The sequence below is a fragment of the Protomyctophum bolini genome (assembly GCF_963924005.1).
Source record: "Protomyctophum bolini genome assembly, chromosome: 14".
Taxonomy (NCBI): Eukaryota; Metazoa; Chordata; class Actinopteri; order Myctophiformes; family Myctophidae; genus Protomyctophum; species Protomyctophum bolini.
In genome coordinates, this window is record NC_137875.1 from 25,434,157 (window position 1) to 25,456,557 (window position 22,401).

A 22,401-nucleotide genomic window follows, 5' to 3' on the forward strand; every position below is an offset into this window, starting at 1 on the left:
GACAAAAAGCTGTATATAGGAGGGGCTAGCGCCCCTCAAAAAGAAAGGCCTAACCCTAACCCAAAATAGGAATGCCAGATTGAAAGTGATTAATCAACATTCATTGTACCATGAAACAGAAACAAAACAAAAGTTGATTGAAATCAATTATGTGGGCCTTCCACACACACACACACACACTTGACGTCATTATACACGTGCTCCTCGGTCTGTGCCCACGCTCATGAGTTCCTTTCTGCATGTGCATTCTATGTCCTCCTGAGGGCAGCAGCAGCTGTGTACTGTATGACTAGTTTATTTGTGTTTCATTGTGTGAGTGTGCATGTTTATGTGAGTGTGTCTGTGCATCTGATCATGTGCGTGCGTGCGTGTGTGTGTGCGTGCGCGTGTGTGTTTTGTACATACCTGGCCTAGGGGTGCCAGATACACAACAAAAATACAGGGGAGACACAGTACTAAAATGAAATATAAATGTATTAAGTAATCAAAATAAGGAATCAAATGGTCAAATCAGGAGCAAACAGATGAGGTGTGAAAATCAGTAGTCAGTAGTGTAGTGCGTGTATGCATGAGTGAAATGTATGTGTGTGCATGTTGTATGTATTAACCCAAATGCTGAAAAAGGTGCATGGTGGGAGAGGAGCAAAGGAGAACTGAAAACAACAGAACTGAGGAAAGGACTGGGGAGGCAGGCTTATATAGGGCGTCGGCACCGGGCCCAGGTGCCGACCCTTGGCTGATTGATCATCATCATCATCCTTAGCTCTGCTCCCCAATCCTCTGGAACACAAGGAGAAAGGGTGTTCTGTAGGTCATTTGCTTTGCTATTTATAGCAAAGCAAATGACCTACAGAAACCATAAACTAAACAAAGTGAATAATAAATAATATATATAAAGCTACACCAGACCACCTAATATAAGATACCATACTTCAATATAATACCATATCCTATACCATATACTGTACTATGTATACTGTGTGTGTGTGTGTGTGTGTGTGTGTGTGTGTGTGTGTGTGTGTGTGTGTGTGTGTGTGTGTGTGTGTGCTTGTGCATCATGTGTGGAAGTGTGAGTCTGATAGAAGAAGTCAGTGTCAGTCCTGAGGGAGGATTCACTCATAGAGGTTGTTCTGTGGAGGAGATTGCTGTGGGAACACAATGTTTAGGTGTGTGAGTGTGAGTGTGAGTGTGAGTGTGAGTGAGTGAGTGAGTGAGTGAGTGAGTGAGTGAGTGAGTGAGTGAGTGTGTGTGTGTGTGTGTGTGTGTGTGCGTGCGTGCGTGCACATGTACACACGTGCGTGCGTGCACATGTACACACATGAGAAAAATAAACTGAAAGATAGTCTCTACAGTCTATCAGTAAGACATTGTTTCGGCATGTTTTTATTTTATGTCTTTAGATTTTATCTAGGAATTATTTCCACATAGTTCAAGCCCCTTTAGATATCACTATAGAGGTAGGCCGGCCCCAGAGTAGTGCCGGTATATACTAATATATATGCTGTTGAATCTTGAATCTTATATACAAATCCAGTCGTTTTCTTTGTGCCTTGGATTCTATCAGCACAGGGCCCATACTTTCAACCACTGGGACGGCATAGGGAACCAAAGGAGCTTTCAAGTATGTATGTTTACAACCTTTCATGGGTTAAACTTTGGTGTTTCAGTCTGATACACTGTCTCCTTTGCTCAGGTGTGAGAAAATGGCACCCAAAGAAACTGCAATGCAAGGCCTACTGCAATGCACATCGTCCACTCATCCATGTACTGTGCTGTCAAATCCTACAGCACCATCTAGTGGTTGCTGCATAGCTATGGCACTGCAGATGAAAAACGAATGTATTTATAATACCTCCTGTAGATAAATTGTACTGTCAGTGATGTTTCAGTCTTACTGCTTCACTCTCACTGATCCATTGGTGATACTCAGCCTCAGGTGACTGGTGGCATGTTGCTCCCTTGCAAACAGGTCTAACAAGGAAGCACAGATAAATAAATTCCACCTCGAGATGTGCTGTGAGCTAATCAGTTTTGTTCTTCGCATTCAATTGATGCGATTCCCCTGTAGTTCCCCTGTAGTTCTAACCTACACACAGACTATATCCGTCACACACTCACACTGACAGACTTGTCTGGTTTTCCAGGCTAACACACACACACACACACACACACACACACAGAGAAAACAGCTATAGTAGCTGTAGGCTACTAGTACTAATACTACTGCTAACTACAATTAAAGTGGAATTCAACCAGTAAGACGCCCTGAGGGCAAAGTCGCTTGCACACATCCGCCTGGCCCCTGGGTGACGGCAGACTGCTGGGCGAGTGCTGGCACTTTGGCATGGGGTCAGATCAACATATGGAATGAATTCTGTGCAGGGGGGGATCAGTGGCTCAGGGGTAGAGTGACCGGATGGGAACCGAAAGGTTCCCAGTTCAATCATATGTGATGTCAGGTCAGCTCCATATATGGAAATCTAAGGGTTTGAGGTTTGAAGTCAGATATAGAGTTGGTGGCCGTGTATTTTATGGTATTTTATTTTATGTTGATCATAAGGATCTGGAGTGTCAGTTTGGTATTCACTTGATCATCGTTTGCAAACCGTCATGTCGGTTTATTGTAATTGTTTATGTAAACTGTAAAAAGTGTCCTGTAAGTCCATATGGGCTGGGCTTCTTCGGAAGCATGACACTTAAATAGGTTGGATGCAAACAGCTTAGAAATGTAGATCCACGACATTGCTGAAAACTTGTTCCCAACAAGCAACTTGTTGATGTCTCTGTGACCTCAACAAGTTCATATCAACACTGAGCTGCACACACACACACACACACACACACACACACACACACACACACACAGGAAGAAAAAAGAAAATAAAAAAGCACTATGCTCTGCATCACCAGAAAACAAAAACATTGTTGATACTCCTACAATATATGGAGAAAATGTAGAAGTTAAATATCTGTAAATCCCACAGACAGATCTAACCATTTTCAACCCGGCATCTGTATTGAGGGCATTATAGGTAAAGATTTTTTCAAAAGTTATCACAATAGCTTGTACATTAGATTCAATATTTTAATTTTGTGTGACACAACCATTTGATAATGTAGGCTATATACCGGTAATAGGAAAAACAGAATATTTCAAATAATTGTGCAGGACCACTCATAGTCAAATAGGACACACTTTCAACATTCTGAAGAAGCATACAAGCTGAAATCTATCCAGACACTGCTTTGCTAATTTATTAATTCATGATTCACTGCCAGAAGTCCTGTTGAGTGAGTTTTGTTCGTACATCCACACCTCGTTGTGTTGGTAATAAGCCAAGAGGCTGTTGTATCCTGCCCCTGACGACTTGTGGTCCTCAAAGGATAGTCCAGCCTCCACCAGGGCATCATGGAGCTTCTCTACATTGTGCTTTGCATTCTGTTGGGACACTCTATCACTGAACACCCTGAAATTTACAATTTATGCAGATGCTCTTAATCCAGAGTGATTTACAATAAGGTCAACACAAGGTAATACTGTAAATCAAATGCATGAAACCAGACTTAATTGTTTGTGGTGAAGGCTTTCTGTACATTTGAAACTATAGGATACCAGTTAAACAATAAACCAAAAACATAAGAAGTGGTCACATGAGCCCTAGCATCCCTATTCTGGACATACTGTACGTATAATACTGTAGGAGTGTAAGTGAACTTATTGGCTATTGGCTATTTTTGTAAAATATATTTGGTATAGGGGGGTAATGGAGGTTGCTATATTTTCTAACAACTTCCTCTAATGACACAATTCAACAATGTATAGATGTTTTACTGAAACCAGATTTGTGACTAACACAGGTTAAACAAGAAGTTCAAGCAACATAGACAGCGTTGAGATGGTTTTGTGAATTAATTATTTGAGTGACAATTAATCGTCAATTTAAATTTGTAATCGGGACAGCCCTAGACAGCCTTACTTGACATATACGATGGCAGCAGGATGTTTTTCTTCTTTGATGATGCCGGAGTTGTCTTTGGGCAGCACCACCTCATCGTCAGCCACAAACCATGACAGAAACGTCCCTGTGCTGTTCTTTGTGATCAGAACAGGCCAGGTTTCAGGAGCTGGTGAATGGTAGACACATCCAATATTAGGCTCATTTTCTTCCATTAAATATATCAATTAATAAATAAATAAAACAGTATGTACTGTAGTCTTCATTGTGAATCTATTATTAATTTAGCTGCTTTTCCCTTCTATTTCTGAGCATGTTAAAATTGTCTGGTGAACCACTGAAATTATTAGGCGACCCCCAGTTGAAAGACCTGATAATTTATCATTATCATTTTAATAATATAATGTATTAGTGTAAATCAGTTTTTGCTAGGGATGTGCCGATGAGACATTTTGGCCGATATTGACCGGTATTACCAATGTCGATATGATTTCATTCTGTATTAAAAAATAAATGTTGTCCATTCTGAATAATACAGAGTGACAGGGTGTCTGCACTGCAGGCTTAGGCAAGTCAGATTTAACTTTAATACCTTTATATTTAATATTTTGAGCTTGTAGATCTTTGGGCTTGTTACTTTGGGCTTGTTTATCTGTAAATACTTAATTAATCTGTCTGTCTGATTGATTAATTGAACCGATGCCGATTAATCTAAAAACAACTAGAATCGGCCGATAACGATGTTGATTAATCTCCCATCACTAGTTTATGCCCAAGAATTGTGTATTTTGTGACTGAATATGTACCAAAAAAGAGTGAAACCTTGTTCCTAATGTTCTTCAAATGGTCTGACTGAGTTCCTCTACCTTTACAGTAGGCCTCTAACTTCAGATTCGCGGCAATCAAATTAATGGTGCTACTACTGTCGGCCTTGGTGGTAATCCATCTGGTGCTAACATACTCTCGCTCTTCAAACTCCTTTGAATGAGAGAAAACAAAACAAAACAAAACGTTATATTAAAATAATATGAATTACATCAAATATTACAATACTTGAGAAGTTGAGATTATCTATGAGGTATGAGGATGGAGGTGATGCATGCTGTAGTTCTATTTTTTCCCCAATCAAATGAAAATAAAAGCCAAATACAAGTAAAGTGAGCATCCATGGGTCCAAACACATGACAAAAACGTTGCAATAGAAAATCTGATAAACACCCACAAATAAGCATATAAGCAATATAGAATTATTTTCCAATGCAGTCACTTACCCCATAATGCTGTTTAACCTCAAATTCTGGACAGGGGTAACCATTACAAAAGTCTGTTGTCCACCCTTGTACTGCAGACAGCATCCCCAATAGCAGTAGAAAGACCTGTTGTTCCATCCTCCCTGCTTCTCCAAAATGACACCTCAGTTAAAGTAAAGTGTTTGTCTGAGCAAACAGAAAGATGACACTTCCCGTGCTGGAATTAAAGCAGGAAAACCTCCCCTGTGGATTCCAACTTGAGAAACCAGTAGAGGTAGTCCTCCTCTTCTGTGACTGAAATTTTTAACTATTATGTGATCAGATTTTCTTTTTGTGTTGCCTTTTTTGTTCCAATATCTGTTAAAATGTTGATGTCTTTTAATGAAAATACAGCATAACAACAAAGTAGATTTGACACATCTAACCAGCTGTAAACAAATACCCTCGCACATGTTGCGTGTGAGGTTTACATGCCGTTTCATTGCAACACTGAATCATTGTCTTTAGAGTCTAGACTCACTTACAGGACGTGAAAATACCATTTATTGACTACAGCTCATGCCATTTACACCAATCTTGTATTTTGAGTCACAATAACATAATTAATTATTTTGAGTCCCCATTTTGAACCAAATTAATTGGTTCAGAATTCAGATCCCTAAAAGTTGGTTCAGAACTGGAACCAAAAAATACTTATTTTTGCCCTGAAGTGGGCATGTCACTATTCAGGTTGGACGATGCAGATATAATCTAATTATAAACTATCATCAAACATGCCCTGCAGGAAAAGCTGTAAGAACTGGAAAAGCTTCTCTAAACTATTACAGCTACATCACACTGTTGGCTGCAAGAGCACAGAGTACCATGGCACCGTGTGATATGCTTGCCGGTACGTTTTTTTTAAGGCACATGTACAGTACATATAGTACTGTACGAAGGACATGTCCGATGTATTCGGTTCTGTTTTGATGATAAATTTTAAGTATGAAGAAGGTCTCCTCTGTGAGAACAGAATGCCATATCACTCCAATAGTGCAAAGGTTAACACAGAAGACCAGGCTTATACCTCTGTCACCACAGTTTCTGCTTCATGCTATAAGGAGAGCAGGACCATATTAAATAAATACAACAAATACGTTAGATGTGCTATATTATGTTCTTTATTTTATGTCCTACAAAAAACATTATCATGGGTGACATTTTCATGGTCTTTGAACATGATACAGTTCTGCTTCATAAAGCTGTGAGGAACTTGTGAAAACGAGATGCTTGTCAGATATAGCAGGTAAAGGCAGTTTTCTATCGTATCTCTCCACCCTACATAATTAAATATGTTGGGTGTAGAGATAGTCTCTTCACTCAGAGAACAAAGGTTACAACCAAATGTTACTTAACTAAGTAAAAGTATCATTACACCATTGTAGAAATACCGGTATTCAAAATTTACTTGAGTAAAATGCAAAAGTATTAGCATAAAAATATACCGGTACTCAAAGTACCAAAAGTAAAGTACTCATTATGGAGACCGTCCTATTTAAAAAAAGAAAAACTTTGAAAATAGCAAATATACAAGGTCACAATGTGTCGCAAATTATAAAAACATAATAAAAACAATTAAAACATTCTGTGGACACCTTAAAAGTCCAACTAGGCAAATGCCTTGCTAAAAAGGAAGGTCTTTAGTCCCTTTTTAAAAGCATCTACGGACTGTGGTGCTCTCAGGTGGTCGGGGAGGGCATTCCACAGCCAAGGAGCAGCTGAGCAGAAGCCCGTCCCCCATGGTGCAGAGTTTTGTTTTTGTGGTTTTGAGTGTGTTTGATTGATTTGCACTAATTAGGTTAGTAGTTCCCCACCCTTAATCTTAGAGACCTTAGTTACAGGATATTTCAAATCATTTTTGCATAACCGCTCAAATAGCCCCAGGAGGACACCCTTCCAACATTCTGAAAAATACAAGCTGAAATAAATCCAGACACTGCGATGATAAAATGGTGTTATCATGATTCATTGAGCCTTATCAGGAAGAAAATCTGAAATGCCATTGCAAACAGCAGAAGTCCTGTTGAGTGAGTTTTGTTCTCAGGCAGCATACACCCACACTTCATTGTGTTGGTGGATAGCCCAGGGGCCGTTGTATCCTGCCCCTGAGTACCTGTAGGACTCAAAAGATTTCCTAGCCTTCCCCAGGGCCTCACGGAGCTTCTCTTCATTGTACTTTCCAGTCTCATGGCTCACTCTATCACTGAACTCCCTGCAATTTAGAATTTAGGCATTTAACAGACTTAATCCAGAGCGATTTAGAATAAGCATGAAGGCCAACACAAAGTAATACATCAAATGCACGGAAATAGTTATCTAGGATCATACAGTAAACCAAGAACCGATCATCAGTCTAACAATGCAGTTACAGCGTGGCGGGCAGTAAGCTTGTCGATCTGCTATTTTCTACAAAAGCCTTCGTCACAATATGGATGCTGCGGTTTGGTTCAAATATACTGTATCTACCTAGTATGGTACAAGTAGTTCTTGTATCTGTCATTCTTACCTGACATATACAGTGGCAGCAGGTCTGACTTCTTCTACGATGGAGGGATCATTGGGTTCCGGCAGCTCTGTGTCATCACTCACAAACCATGACAGAAAAACGTCTCCCTCTGAGCCATCCTCTCCCAGTGTCACTGTGACCAGAACAGGCCAGGTGTTCTTGGGAACCAAAGCACCTGCAAGAGAGAAGAAACAGGAACTTTAGAGGTTACTTACATAAATCAAAACGCAGCACGCGGAGTCAGTTCAGTCAGTCAACCTCAAGGGAGGTTCTTGCCATGCTCAAAGGCCCATACTATGCTCAAGGGGTTAACATGCTGCATTACTATGTGGGAGTATACGTGTGTGCAAGTCTCACACGTCATTCGCCGATGCGGCAGTCAGCTGACTAATTGGGCAGGCTACTTAAGCTCACTAGACTCCATGCTCTTCCTGCCTTCCTCTGCTCATGGTTCCCGGTTGTATGTGATGTTTTCTCCCACCACCACCGGTGGGCTCTGCTATCTATGCTCCCCATGGGGGGGTTATTGTATTTCTATCTCCCTGCTCTTATGTTTCATGTTGTTGCTCAATCATGCCGAGCAGGGAGAAATCCAGCAGAGCCGAACGCCAAGTCAAATATCATATGCACACTTGTTAATCATTCTGCAATAAATATTGTTTAATCTATTCGTGAGTTGTCTGACTGAACTTTCATTTTAAGCTATTTCTGCTATATTTAGATTACAAAACATTTGTTTTAGACTTTGTTAGACAGTTCTTTTGGAAAAAATGACACATTTACTCATTATTGAGTAAATGCTGGATAAGGAAGTAATGTGGTTTGTGAAAGTCCCCATGACATGGGAAGTCTGCCCCAATCAAAGTTTCTGATGGGAATATTTCAACCATTATACTTTAACGGACTGTATAAGAATAAAGACTATGATAAATAAGGAAAAGCTTCGATAGCAGAGAGCTAGAGCTCCGGAAACACCGGAACTCCATAAATACTTTTGGAAGTAATCTAATTACAATAAAATACTCTTCACTGGAATAGAAGCAGAAGGCTGGTAACTTTACAGAAATGGTTATAAAAACCTTTTAGGCTATAATGAGTAAAAGTCAGAGTATTACAGAGTTAACCAAAATACCTTAGAATGAATTTGACAGACACAAGGAAGACAATTTCAGACAAGCAGAGCTAGAAGGAGGTTCAATCAGATATATCTACCATTGTACCGGGAGAGAATAAGGCATGTAATCCGGACCAATTTGAACATGGTTAATATAGCATACCGTAATCAATACACCGGAAAAGGTCAAAAAACATATTTGTTTACAAATGGACAGATAATGCAAGACGTCACGAATATTGCATACAGGAAATATCTCACGGGGCAGAGATAGTCCGGACAGGCAATATCAGTTAGTGGAACCGGGGGACAGGGCAAAACGTCATTGAGTGCAGTTTACCAGTCTTGCTAGAGCGAATACTAACTTCAAGGGCAAAAACACAGAAGCTGGGTGTTATGGCAAATGGAAACAAAACACTTCTTTTCTACCAACGCTAGCTAGGAGAGCAGTGTACTATTTTACAGTCAGTGGGACAGCGTGACATCAAATGTCAGTCACAGGGCAATTTATTATCCATAATTCGGCAAGACCATAGGGGGTCATAGATCACAAGAACCGTCATCCACCAAAATAACAGATCTACAAAAGAAAAATACCTATCAGTTGCTATACAATGTATTATTATGAGGGGGCCAAGCATGTCACTACGCCGCAGTGCAAAGGCACCCTTTTGTATTTGGTAGTTTTATTATTATTCTGCTGCTATCTCACTATACACAGTTGTTTTTTTGTTTTTTTAATACTGTTTTTATTAGGCAATTTTTGTATGACAACATCAGAATATTATCGACAATGATAATGAGTCACAGTTGTTTTATTTTAAGAAACTGCAGTATGGTATTGGTATGGTATTAGCTGATCTGCATGAGGAATAGCAGTGCTCTCGTCAGGAGGGGGGCAACACAAATATCCTACGAGTAGGGCAACCAAATGGTCAGCATACATGCATTCCAGAGATTCCAGAGATTTTTAATTTGTGTGAATTTCAGCCTCTGTGGGGGGTATTTATATGCAAATATCATGACCAATGGCATTGCAATTGACGTTTAGGTGAAAAAAGAACAGGGGAAAAAAAATGAATGAATGAATTATTTCAAATGTGTTGTATTATTCCAATGTTGGGTGTTACAGGGTTAATCATAGTTAAGAATGTTACCCATCATGTTTTGTGTGTTCGGATCAAATACGATGACAGCATTTGTACTTCTCAGTGTTGGCAGCATACAGTATGTGTGCTATGCAAGTATGCATGTATGCATGCATGGAATGCATGCACAGTAACGCAAACCCAAATTAAAAAGGGCACAGTTAACACAATAACAATGCAGTTTTTTTCCTCCTAACATATCTAAGCCAATGAATGTATTTGCTTACCCCTTGAAAACTAGATGGTTCATCTCAAGGGGTTATGCCAAATGAAGAATTTCAACATGAATGGCAATTCAATTAATGAATGGATGACTGAAATGAATGTCACCAAAGCAAGAAGTCTTTTAAAGTTAGCTTTTGGGCTTTTCTGAGCCGTTATTGCGACAGTGGAGAGACAAGAAACACAGAGATAGAGTAAGGGAGTGACATGCAGAAAATGGTCTGGCCGGCCAGGAATCGAACTGGGTACTCGCTGTCCCTAAAGCAAGAGGTCTATGTAGTCTCTAAGCAATTGCTTACTCACAAACTCTAGGTGAAAATAATAACACCTAATCTCAGACTCTCTTACTTATTAATAAAATGTTGCCGTCTGCAATACTTTTGGTTGTGTACCCACTAAATAATTTGTATATATTTCTGTTATTTGAACTTTGAACAAATACATCTTTAGACAAAGTAACAAACAAAAAATATATAATCAGATTGAACTGTTACTATAATATAGTTCATTCTGATGACATTGTTTTTGTCGGACTGAGTTCCTGTTACACACCTGCCTTGTTGTGTCCTTCAGAATAGGACTTTAACGTCTGATGTGCAGCCATCAAATAGATGCCGCTACTACCTTGGACCTTGGTGGTAATCCATCTGGTGCGAACATACTCTCGCTGCTCAAACTCCTGTAAATAACAGAAAACAAAATCCTTCTTAAAATTCTAGAATGAAAAGATATAGTCATATTTCAAAGATTGCTTATGGTGTGAGAATTGTATCTCATACACGCTGTAGTTCCCCAGCAATCTTTTCAAGAAATTGAAAAGCTAAATTCAAAACCAATAGCCAAAGAATTTCATTTAGCATAGTCATGTCAAAAAACTACAATAATACACAAGTTTTAAGCCCTGATTCAAAACAAACATTACAATTTACAATTTAGGCATTTAGCAGACAGAACAACACATGGCAATACATCAAATACATAGAAAATTAGACATCAAGAATAATAAGCTAGCTAAGAACCTAACATCCGTCTAACAGTAGAATATCTGTACAATGAAACTATGAGTATACACTATAGAGTGCTATTTTGAATTTCTACATAATATGCTATCTAAATTACATAAATTTAGCGTTTGCATACGCCTGTAAGGTCATCGAGGCTAGTGCATTGTTCTGATTATAATTATCTTTGAGCACAATAGCTTACCCCATTGTTTTCTACAACATGATATTCTGGACAGGGTTCACCACTACAAATGGTTGTTGTCCAGCCTCGCACGGCAGACAGCATTCCCAAGATGAAAAGCAGTAGAAACGCACAGTGTCCCATCCTCCCTGCTTCTCCAAAATGACACCTCTGCACCTCAGTTACAGCAAAGTAGAAGTATGAACAAACTGATGGAATAATGTCACCTCCCATGATGTGGTGACTCCCCCTCTATCAAAGCACATAAACACAGACACTCCCCCAAGGATTCTGAAATTGAGAAGCTGAGGTATTTCTCATCCTATGATTAGAAATTCTAACTACATAGTGTGATCAGATTTTCAGTTATTTTGCTTTTCTTTTCCTGTTTCATAATGTTCCTTTCATGTTCAATGTCTTTGAATGAAAATACAATATAAAAACGAAGTAGATTTGACAGCTGTAGACAAACATTCCCTACAACAAACTGTTTTGGTAGATCCTTCCAAAGATAAGAAATACCGCACCGGTGTGTCACTTAAAAAGGGACCTGCTGGGTGAAACAGTCTTGAATATCTGGTTTGTAGTTAATAACCACTAAGTGTCATTAACAATAGGTTCTTGAAACAAGCACAATTACTATACTCTTTACAAATCTTTAAATGTATTTGTTGCTGAGTGGGTAGAGGCTGTCTGATAAGAATTCTGCCCTGTGGCTCTGCCAACCCAAGCCTATGTTGATGTGTCTCTGAGCAAGTAGAATAATAATATTAGCATGGTCCCCTGCATGTTTAAATACACTCATCTCTCAAGACAGACTGCAGTGCGAACAGCAGAGCCTGTCAGCAGTAACATCTAATGTTATTAGTAGTAGCAGGAATAAACACAGAAGGTAGTACGTGGAGGCTAAACGGGGTCACTCACACACACACACACACACACACACACACACACACACACACACACACACACACACACACACACACACACACACACACAGAGAGAGAGAGAGAGAGAGAGAGAGAGAGAGAGCAGCCCATAGCATCCAAGGATAGGGAATAATAATACAACCTTCTGCTAAAGTTCACAAATAAGGTGCTCTTATCAACAATATAAGTCTCCTAAACAAGTATACTCACAGACATTGCGTATTAATAAGCATGTGAAGAGGATGGAGAAAGATTGCAATTCACACTGACACATTTAGTTGGAAGCACATTGTAGTCATGGATTCTCTTCCTGTCCTGACCTCTCACCTTCTGACATCACAAACCCCAGACAGCCTCAGTGCAGCTACACTATCACTCAGAAGATTAGACCCAACCAAATTATAACTAAAGAAAAAGATAAATACATCACATATTGGAACGAACTCACACAATCACAACACAAACTAGAAACATATTTGGCTCTAAACAGACAGTATACTGTGGCAGACTACCTAACCACAGTAACTGACAAAAACCTGAGAAAGACTTTGACAATGTACAGACTGAGTGATCATAGTCTGGCCATAGAGAAGGGCAGACACAGACAGACCTGGCTGCCCAGAGAGGAGAGGCTGTGCTGTCACTGTGATGACGGAGCTATAGAGACAGAGTTACACTTTTTAACACAATGTAAAAACTACACAAATATTAGAGAGGAGTTCTTCCCAAAATTTGAAACAAATTTCCCAGAATTCAGAAGTATGACAGAAAGGGAAAGATTACCAGTCCTTCTGGGGGAACAGAAAGAATGTGCAGTTTTGGCTGCAAAATATGTCAATTCCTGTCACAAGAAAAGGGACAACCAGTAGGACACACATACAGTATGCCATGTTTTATTTTCTGCACCACCTGCTTTATTTTATATTATTTTAATTTATTTTTTCATGTCATTGATATTATGTTGTTATTTGTAATATCTGTGATTGTGCTTTGGCAACACTTGTAAAACGTCATGCCAATAAAGCCTGTTGAATTGAATTGAATTGAGAGAGAGAGAGAGAGAGAGAGAGAGAGAGAGAGAGAGAGAGAGAGAGAGAGAGACACACACACACACACACACACACACACACACACACACACACACACACACACACACACACACACACACACACACACACACACACACAGTCTGTCTGTCTGTCTGTCTGTCTGTCTGTCTGTCTCTCTCGAAACCCCAATGACAAATGACTCTGTGCCCAAGTCGACATGTTATATCCATTGCCCACAGCAGGTGGCGCAAAATGTCTAGAACTGCAACGAGAGAGAGAAAGAGAGAGCGAGAGAGAGAGAGAGAGAGAGAGAGAGAGAGAGGGTGAGTGAGACTGTGAGAGAGAGAGAGAGAGAGAGAGAGAGAGACAGAGAGAGGGTGAGTGAGACTGTGTGTGTGTGTGTGTGTGTGTGTGTGAGAGAGAGAGAGAGAGAGAGAGAGAGAGCGAGAGAGAGCGAGAGAGACAGAGATTTTTCTTCTCCTGAATTTCGTTCAAGGCACTGCACCTGGTCTCTTCTCGAAGCACTCTCATCCCTTTCATCCTCCTCTCCTCCTCCCGTGCGTTTGGAGTGCGGTTGTGCACATTATACCGGCTACAATACGTTCCAGGAGGCGGGGAGGAGGCATGCACCTGCACGGAAACAGCCCGAGAGCCGGCGAAGGTCTCTCCGGGAGACACCGAGTGCGGACCGGCTTTCTACCGACGACAGGGACCTTGTAAAGACAACCAGAGTTGCAAAATGGGCGTGAGAGACGGAGTGACCACGAAAATGATATAAATGTAATTGCATGGAATAGGGGAAATAAAGCCACGAGTATTTGGATTCGGGGTGGTGTCTGTGAGAATTCGCTGAACACTTTAGCATAACGCATAGCCTACCTCCGCTTGAGTTGGAGAAACGATGGAGAAAGGGACGCTGCCGCAACTGTCAGCGGCCACCAAAAGTGCAGAGGGTCCGGCGAACGACCTCTCCAAGGTACCGGACGAGGAGTTGAGGAAATGGGGCAAGGACGAGCTGGTTCGCCGGCTGCGGAGGTCGGAGACAGAGAAGATGAGCGTCATCTTGGACCACAGCAATCTGATGCGGGAGGTGAACCGGCGTCTCCAGCAGCACCTGAATGAGATCCGGAGCTTGAAGGTGAGATGGGTGGGGCCTGCTGCGCAGGTGCGCGTATAGCCTGCAAAGGGCACGCATGATTATATGTCAAATGGTTGAACCACTTTTTCAACCTGGTGCCAAAAATAGGGTACAAAAAAGGTAGATCTATTAAAATACAAGTTTATTGATTTTCATATTTTGTCAAACAGGAATGTAACTAGCCTATAGCTAGTGGCTATAGTCTATGCCCGGTAATATGCAACAGTCAGGTAAGGACAAACAATTTACAGTCGGCTATTACTCACAATAATGAAAAAATTAAATGAATATAAAGGTAAACAAATAATATGAAATAGGCTATGACATGAATAGGCTACCAGTAGATGACAATAAAGCATAACAAACAAAATATAGGCTACTCAAAACAAACAAACAAACAAACAAACAATTATCTTTTTCAGAAGTCTTATGCTATAGGGTGCACTGGACATCAACATGTGCCAGATGCCAAGGAGATAGATGTCTCACCCCTACGCTGCAAGAAAGCAACAACCCACCTAGAGCTTGCCTCTATAGCCAGTATTTCACCCAAATAAATTTGATCAACAACATCCTAATTGGCCCCCATAATCCCATTAACCTCTAAATATATCTTCATTGCGTTTTTCACAAACAGGTATGGCTAAACAAACAGGTATTGTTAGGCATACGTCTACTGAAGCATATTAGTCTACTGTAGGTATATAGTAAGTAAGTACATTTTATATCACCTCTCACAGAGAAATCTCACAAAGTGCTTTATACAGTAGCCTACAGTACAGTGAAAATATAAAACAAACACAAAACAGGGTATCAAAGCAGACAATAAGGCTGTACAATTCAACTCAAGCAGGACAACAACAACACAAGCATGGATGGAAAATAAAATCATGGACCATAAACCATTTTAAGGTTGTTCTTAAAAATGTCTACAGAGGGTGCATCTCTCAAAACTTGTGGAAGTGCAGTCTGAAAGGCTTTGTCACATTTCATGTTGGGAACATCTAAAAGACCCTGTTCGGCAGACCTTATGTAAACTTCTGGGTACATAATGTTGGACCACCAGTTAAGTAGCACACAAGTGTGTTGTATTCTTAAAATATTCCTGGAGATATCTGGATATAGGTTAAAACATACTTGGGAAATGCAACCCCCCCCCCCCCCCCCCATGAAAAAGCCATACAAAACAGCAGGCTATTTTACCAATCAAAATTACTGTAGATGATAACGCTACCATGTCTGGCAGATATTTAGACAGATGTCTGCTTGCTTGGTATTCCCCCAAAATGTATGGTGTTATTTCAGGACCAACTAGAAAAAGTGCCCTTCTGGGCACAGGTCTCCACCAGGAGGATAGGAGTGTGTGTGATGTTTGGCAAAATGTTTTTTGTGTGTGGCATTACTTCCTCTGCCTAGAGGGAATATGCATGCACAGTTTCACTGCAATCGGACGCTGTGTTGTGGAGTTGTGGCGATTTGTACAAAACGGGTACAAAGTGGGCTACTCGTGAAAACATTAGGTTCAGCTGTGGCATTCAGTTAGTTAGAGATTAGCTGTCCACAGACGGACGGACACGGACGGAGTGCAAACTAGAAAAAGTGCCCCTCAGGGCACAGGTCTACACCAGGGTCTCCATCAGGTTGTGGCCTCCTGGTGGTGCTATATTAGGCCAATGTGAAAAGGGTGCCATTTGTTCTTACACCATTGATGGCAATTGGATGAAGTGAGGCATTTTGTTCCAAAAATTTGTTTTGCAAAAATCCACCTGTTGGTGGCGCTATAACAGGCCAATGTGGAAAGGGTGAGATATATTCCTCAGCCTAGTAGGAAAGTCTGTGAAAGATTTCATGTAAATTGCATGCTGCGTTCACAATTTGAGGCTTTTTGTTTCAAAAGGGCCAATCCTGCAAACTTTGAAAGCCAATGTTAGCATATATTATATTAAAATATGAAACGGACAGATCCATCTTGAACACATGACTATATAGAGATAGCGTTTTCTGGGATTTTTTGACAGAATCTGGTAGTAATATCCAAAAATGTGTTTTTCAAAAGTCTCTCGACCCTCCTGGTCGCGCTATAACAGGCCGTTCTGGAAAGTTTGGGGCAGAGGTTTATCGTTGGCATTGGGAGTGTATGTGCAAAATTTGGCATTGACCGGGTTAACGGTGCCGGAGATTAGCTGTTCACAGACGGACGGACGTACGGACAGACAGACAGAGTGCAAAACATGCCTTCGGCCTGGTGGAGACAAAAACATACTCTCTCCCCATGCCTTCGGCCTGGTGGAGACAACAATGGAAAGAGGCAAACATGACCAGACCTGTTGCATTGTGTGATTTGCTTCTAACAGATGACTCATCTAAAATGTGTGTTCAAATGTTGTACAGTAAATGCCCACATACTGTACTACAGCCCATTAGACATTACATATACCATACAATGATCCTATACTATAACCTTACATACTACATTAGTTAAATTATATTACACAAATGCAATTTAGATCTGGATCAACGGTACAGTATGTCATAGCCTACAGCCCAGCATGAAATTAATAATATCCAGTTAAATATAAGTTAATATCCATTCCCTGGTCGTACAAGGCCTTTGTTAAAAACCACAATGCTGTACTGACCAACTGTTATCTTACAACCGCATGTGATAAATCACAGTAGGCCTACACATGTAATCCCTCTCTGTCTGCTGTGTCTGCGGTGTGTGTGTGTGTGTGTGTGTGTGTGTGTGTGTGTGTGTGTGTGTGTGTGTGTGTGTGTGTGTGTGTGTGTGTGTGCGAGTGTGCGTGCGTGCGTGCGTGTTGTGGGATGCCGGGCACATGAGGGGCATGCCTAGTTGCAGAATAAAGCACAAGGTTGCAGTTGAACAAAGTGTCTCACTCTTTATTCAAACTAGTGGGCTAGGGGGTAGGATATACAGTGTATATATATAAATATATATATATACAGGTTGGGAGAGAGGTTTAGTTCTCATAAGAACAACAAACTGTCAGAAGCCAAAGTAGTCACCACAATCTGTAGCCTCCACAGTGTGTAGTGTATGCTTTTAACCTATTGATGTGTGTTTGTGCTTTTGCGTGTGTGTTTCGTGTTTGTGTGTGCATGCGTGTGTGCACATGCGTGTGTGTGCGTGTGTGTGTGTGTGTGTGTGTGTGCGCGCGTGTGTGTGCGCGTGTGTGTGCTTAACCAGGACGTAAACCAGAAGTTGCAGGAGGACAACCAGGAGCTGAGGGACCTGTGCTGCTTCCTGGACGATGACCGTCAGAAAGGGAAGCGAGTGTCCAGGGAATGGCAGCGCCTGGGCCGCTACAGCGCTGGGATCATGAAGAAGGAGGTCTCCGTCTACCTGTTCAAACTCAAGGAGCTTGAGCAGCGGCAATTGGAGGTCATCCGCGAGAACATGGAGCTGAAGGAAGTGTGTCTCATGCTGGAGGAGGAGAGGGCCGCGGCTGTGGCCGCCGCTGCAGGGGGAGGAGGCGCAACGGGGCAGGGAGGTGCGGGCTGCAGGAGCTCCATTGACAGCCAGAGTAGCCTGTCCCAGCTGGGAGGCGCCCCGGCACCCGGCTTGCTGCGCGACGTCGGAGACGGGAGTAGCACCTCCAGCGCGGGGAGCACTGACAGCCCCGACAACCCCCACCACAAGCCTCCTCCCTTGGGTTCTGGCGGCCAGTCCAACGCCAGCCCTGGGTCTAGATCCAGTTCTTCTGACCACCCGCACAAACCGTGCGGGGACGTGTTTCAGCACATGGGCCGCAGGTGTAGCGACACCCCGGAGTACCACACCTTTCCCCAGTCCTGCCGCCCCCGCGGGGGGTCGCTTACAGAACTGGAGCCCCGGAGTCTTCGGGGCCACAGCCCAGAGAAGCACAGCAAGTCCCCTACCAGGCTGCCGTGCGACTCCCACACCAATCCCTGTACCTCTGACCTCATGGCCCACAAACACCTCTTCATTTCAGGGCAGCGTTCGCCAGGCTCTCGCAAGGGAGCGGCAAAGTCCAGCCCAGACCTGTCGCAGAGACATAGACTGGCCCATACAGGACTAGGGGGCGCTGTCTCTGGGGGTCTGAATGCTAGCCAAGTAATAACAGGGACCCCGGATCACCTGAGGAAAGGGAGGGTGATTGTGGGCAGTCCAGAGTCCATTCGACACCACCACCACCAGCAGCAGCACCACCACAGCCCAGAGCATGGGAAGGGGAGGTACGGTGGTAGCTCCCCAGGAAGGGAGGGCCAGAGGAGGGCTGCTGGAGAGGAGCAAAGCCTCTACAACGGTAGGACTCGGGAAACACTACTTGAATTAAATTCATAACACATTAATGACGCTCAAAATAAAGCTTCACGACTTGCGTAGAACAGCATGTCATTGAAGATCACTGATTCAATCATTATTACGTTCATCCATATTTTGTTCTGTCACATACTGTAGTAGTGGTAGGGCTCATGCAGTGTCGGCATTTCTTAGTTTTTTAAGAGTTGTTTTTGGCTGTTCTGCCTTTATTGATAGTTACAGTTAAGACAGAAAGGAAAGAGGGAGAGAGAGAAGGGGAGAGACATGCATCAAAGGTCGTCATTAACGGGACTCGAACACGCAACATGCTGTCAGGCCAGAGCCCATGTTGCATGTGCCTGGACCACTAGGCCAGCGGGCGCCCCAGTTTTGGCTTTTCTAAATACTGTAGAAGTAATCCAGGCAGTTGTTATTGCTCAACTGCCTTGGGGGTTGAATGTATGAATGTGTTTTTCAAGCTGTTTTGTCAGCCATTATCCACAGAGTTGTTATAAATCAATAAAATCATGTATTTTATATGCATAATTTCCATTCAAATACTGTATGTAGTATGCTTACAGTAGCCATTGCAGTGGTGGAGTTGCTGTTTAAGATTGGCTTGACCTTGACTTGATACTAGAGGACACTCAAAGACAAACGTTATTCACGCAATGGCACAGGTGCTGAGATCACACACACACACACACACACACACACACACACACACACACACACACACACACACACACACACACACAGTAACTATAGCCTGCATTATTGTGAAAGAGAGCAAAAGAGAGCACAAATGGAAGAAGAGAGCTTTATCCTGTTATCGCCTGCTATAGAAACTGCTGTAGGCGATATTGTAGAATGCATCGTGTGAAATGGACTTTGCGTAACTTGAAGCATCTGATGCATTCACATACTCACATTATTTACATTTTGAGCCTCATAAGTGTTAGGATCGTGTATTGGTTTACATTTACTACTAGCTAACTCCCTATAACACATAACATATTATACCTTAAGTTGTCACTTACAGAGTGTAGAGAGTAACAGAGAGGAAGATATTATTTTATACTCAGAAAATGAGTACTGTATTTAATGTAGCCCTAAACATAACAGAGGGCAAAAGCAATATAGAGTGTGAAAGAGAGATAAAGACAAAACAGAGAGAAAGTTATAATGTCATGGGACAGTGTGTGTGTGTGTGTGTGTGTGTGTGTGTGTGTGTGTGTGTGTGTGTGTGTGTGTGCGTGCGTGCGTGCGTGCGTGCGTACGTGTGTGTGGTATTAGATAGAAGAATAGATATTAAAGACTGTGAGTGTGTGTGTTTGTGAGCCGGGGGACTTGGGTGATGTAATTCTCTAGTGTATAGAATTAACACAGGTAACCTAGGTCGTTGTGTTCATAGCCATGACTCACACAGTCCATGCACTCGCACGCACGCACACACACACACACACACACACACACACACACACACACACACACACACACACACACACACACACAACACAAACCTCATTATTAGTAGTAGCAGCAGCTACTTTACTGTGACTGTGCCATTGCATGGGTGAGTGGGTGTGACCGAGAGAGAGAGAGAGAGAGAGAGAGAGAGAGAGAGAGAGAGAGAATGAAAGTGAGAAGGAGAGGTGGTATGGAGGTGCAGTGCAAGGACAGAGGAAGAGGCAGGGAGAGAAATGGAGAGAGAGAGAGAAGGGAGGGGGAGAGAGATTGTGTTTAGGGAGCAAATTCTACTGCATTGTGCATCCTGAATTAACATACATGCACATGCACACATTGTGCACATGGCACGCACAGGCCAGCAGTTAGACAGAGAGATATACTCACAAAGAGAAAGAGAGAGAACATGAGAGAGGCAGAGTTGTTCTACTGAGCTGTCCTTTCACTTCACTAATGAGCTTGCTTTTGAGAGTTGCACAAAATAATTTTAACTGTGAAATGTTATTTTTATGTTTTGCATTTCTTGAATGCAAAGCACGCGTAATAGAGTGTGCATGCGTGTGCGTGTGTGTGTGTGTGTGTGTGTGTGTGTGTGTGTGTGTGTGTGTGTGTGCGCAAGCGTGCACGCCGTGCGTGCATGTGTGTGTGCATACATGCTTGTGTGATTGCACTTGAAGGAAATCACCAGAGTGTGAGGAACAGACCAGAACATACACATTTTCACAGCAAAATCTGGAGCGATAATTTTACTTGGGAAGTGTAAAAATAGTAAGGGTTTCCACTGTATACTCTGGTGAGGCTGTACAATGCAGGTATATGCTGAGTGGGGAGCTGCAATATGCTGCACAGTGCACACACCTCTCTCCACACTTCCACTGTCTGTATTGTAGAGTATGTTGGTCTGTAGTAATACCGTATAGCACATCTATGGTACAATGGTTGGATGTGGTCTCTCCTATACTTTCATGGAAGAGTGCAGACCCTGGTGTATGGTAGGACACCTACTGGTGGACAACTAGTACTGCCTGAAGTTCATAAGCACCAGGGGAGGTTTATCTCTTGAAAGAGCGGTAGAGTTTTGGTCTCCCAAGCAGGAGACCCAGGTTTGAATTGAATCCTGGGTAGGATGTGAAATGTAGTACAGATTATAGCTTTAACTCCGAAGTGTGTACCAAGGGAATGGAATTAAACTGAATTCCATTTTTGCACTGTTAGTGAATTATGGTGTTGTTGCAGGGGAAGGAATAATATTGGTATTTGGCAAATCACACATGCCACCAAAAGCCCAAGTGTGTGTATATTTTCTTTCCAACTAAACAGGCTCGTCATTGCAATTAAAATGTGTTGTTTTGTCACCCATGGTGCATGGTTGGACTCTACAGCATTATGAACGAAACAAATACAAATGTCTTCTGTTAAATAGTACACCTTTTCAACTGCCACAGAAGGACTCTGAATATGCTGAATGGTGTTCCTACGTGCCTGTGTCAGTATAGGGTTATTAGGGTATGGATTGCATAGTGCTGAGTGGATGTGCTCTGTACTGCAGCTGAGACCATGGGAAATGGCCTCGTAGCGTAGGTGAAAGGCAGGATCCCTGACTCAGCTGTTAGAACAGCACAATGTAGTGGCTGAGACCACTGTCCTGTACAGCAGGCCCAGGAGCTGCATTTAGGAGAGGCCGTGTCATAGAATGTTTTGAGAGTGGTTATTGGTTAATAACAATTAAGAGTAAAGATTGTTTTGTATAGCACCGTTTCCTACCAAGAATACACATCAATGCACTTCACAAGCAGCATTATGACAAAATGCTAATGTATTGAACAGTTATATTCAGATGGTTAAAAATATTCTCCATGCATACATGTGAAGTTGTGTGGATTATAATTGTTGCCCTGTGGCAGTGTAGAAACATCTTTCTTGGACTGAATTGGAACCTCAACCATTGATATTGGTACTGAGGTTATACTGTATGTGAGCTACTGTACCACAAAATAACACTTATGTTCATACTGTACAACCAACATTGTGTTTTTTTAATTGAATGTTTTGGTTCTTCAGTCCTACAACAAAGCATAAATTAGAACCAGATGACTTGAATTCTTTATTGTTT

The 22,401-nt window shown here is 42.0% G+C and overlaps 3 protein-coding genes across 3 annotated transcripts in view; 1 reads left to right on the forward strand and 2 right to left on the reverse strand.

Annotated features, from left to right (window-relative positions):
• Positions 1-3,083: 3,083 nt before the first annotated feature.
• Positions 3,084-5,812, reverse strand: LOC308328135 (uncharacterized protein). Its single transcript, XM_080781854.1, has 4 exons — positions 5,228-5,812; positions 4,823-4,934; positions 3,978-4,125; positions 3,084-3,467 (listed from the first exon to the last, which is right to left on the reverse strand). The coding sequence occupies exons 1-4, from the start codon at positions 5,342-5,344 to the stop codon at positions 3,263-3,265; spliced, it is 582 nt and encodes a 193-aa protein (XP_080637980.1). The 5' UTR covers positions 5,345-5,812; the 3' UTR covers positions 3,084-3,262.
• Positions 5,813-6,750: 938 nt separating this feature from the next.
• On the reverse strand, positions 6,751-12,580 carry LOC308328134 (heme-binding protein 2-like). The gene is made up of 5 exons (XM_080781853.1): positions 12,560-12,580; positions 11,442-11,591; positions 10,788-10,914; positions 7,752-7,926; positions 6,751-7,457 (listed from the first exon to the last, which is right to left on the reverse strand). The coding sequence occupies exons 1-5, from the start codon at positions 12,563-12,565 to the stop codon at positions 7,286-7,288; spliced, it is 630 nt and encodes a 209-aa protein (XP_080637979.1). The 5' UTR covers positions 12,566-12,580; the 3' UTR covers positions 6,751-7,285.
• Positions 12,581-14,015: 1,435 nt separating this feature from the next.
• The window catches only part of ccdc85a (coiled-coil domain containing 85A), a 39,581-nt gene continuing 31,195 nt past the window's right edge, over positions 14,016-22,401 (forward strand). The window contains exons 1-2 of the mRNA XM_080782854.1: positions 14,016-14,536; positions 17,745-18,825. Coding sequence (XP_080638980.1) covers positions 14,300-14,536; positions 17,745-18,825 — 1,318 coding nt within the window. The 5' untranslated portion in view covers positions 14,016-14,299. The remainder of the gene's footprint in view (positions 14,537-17,744; positions 18,826-22,401) is intronic.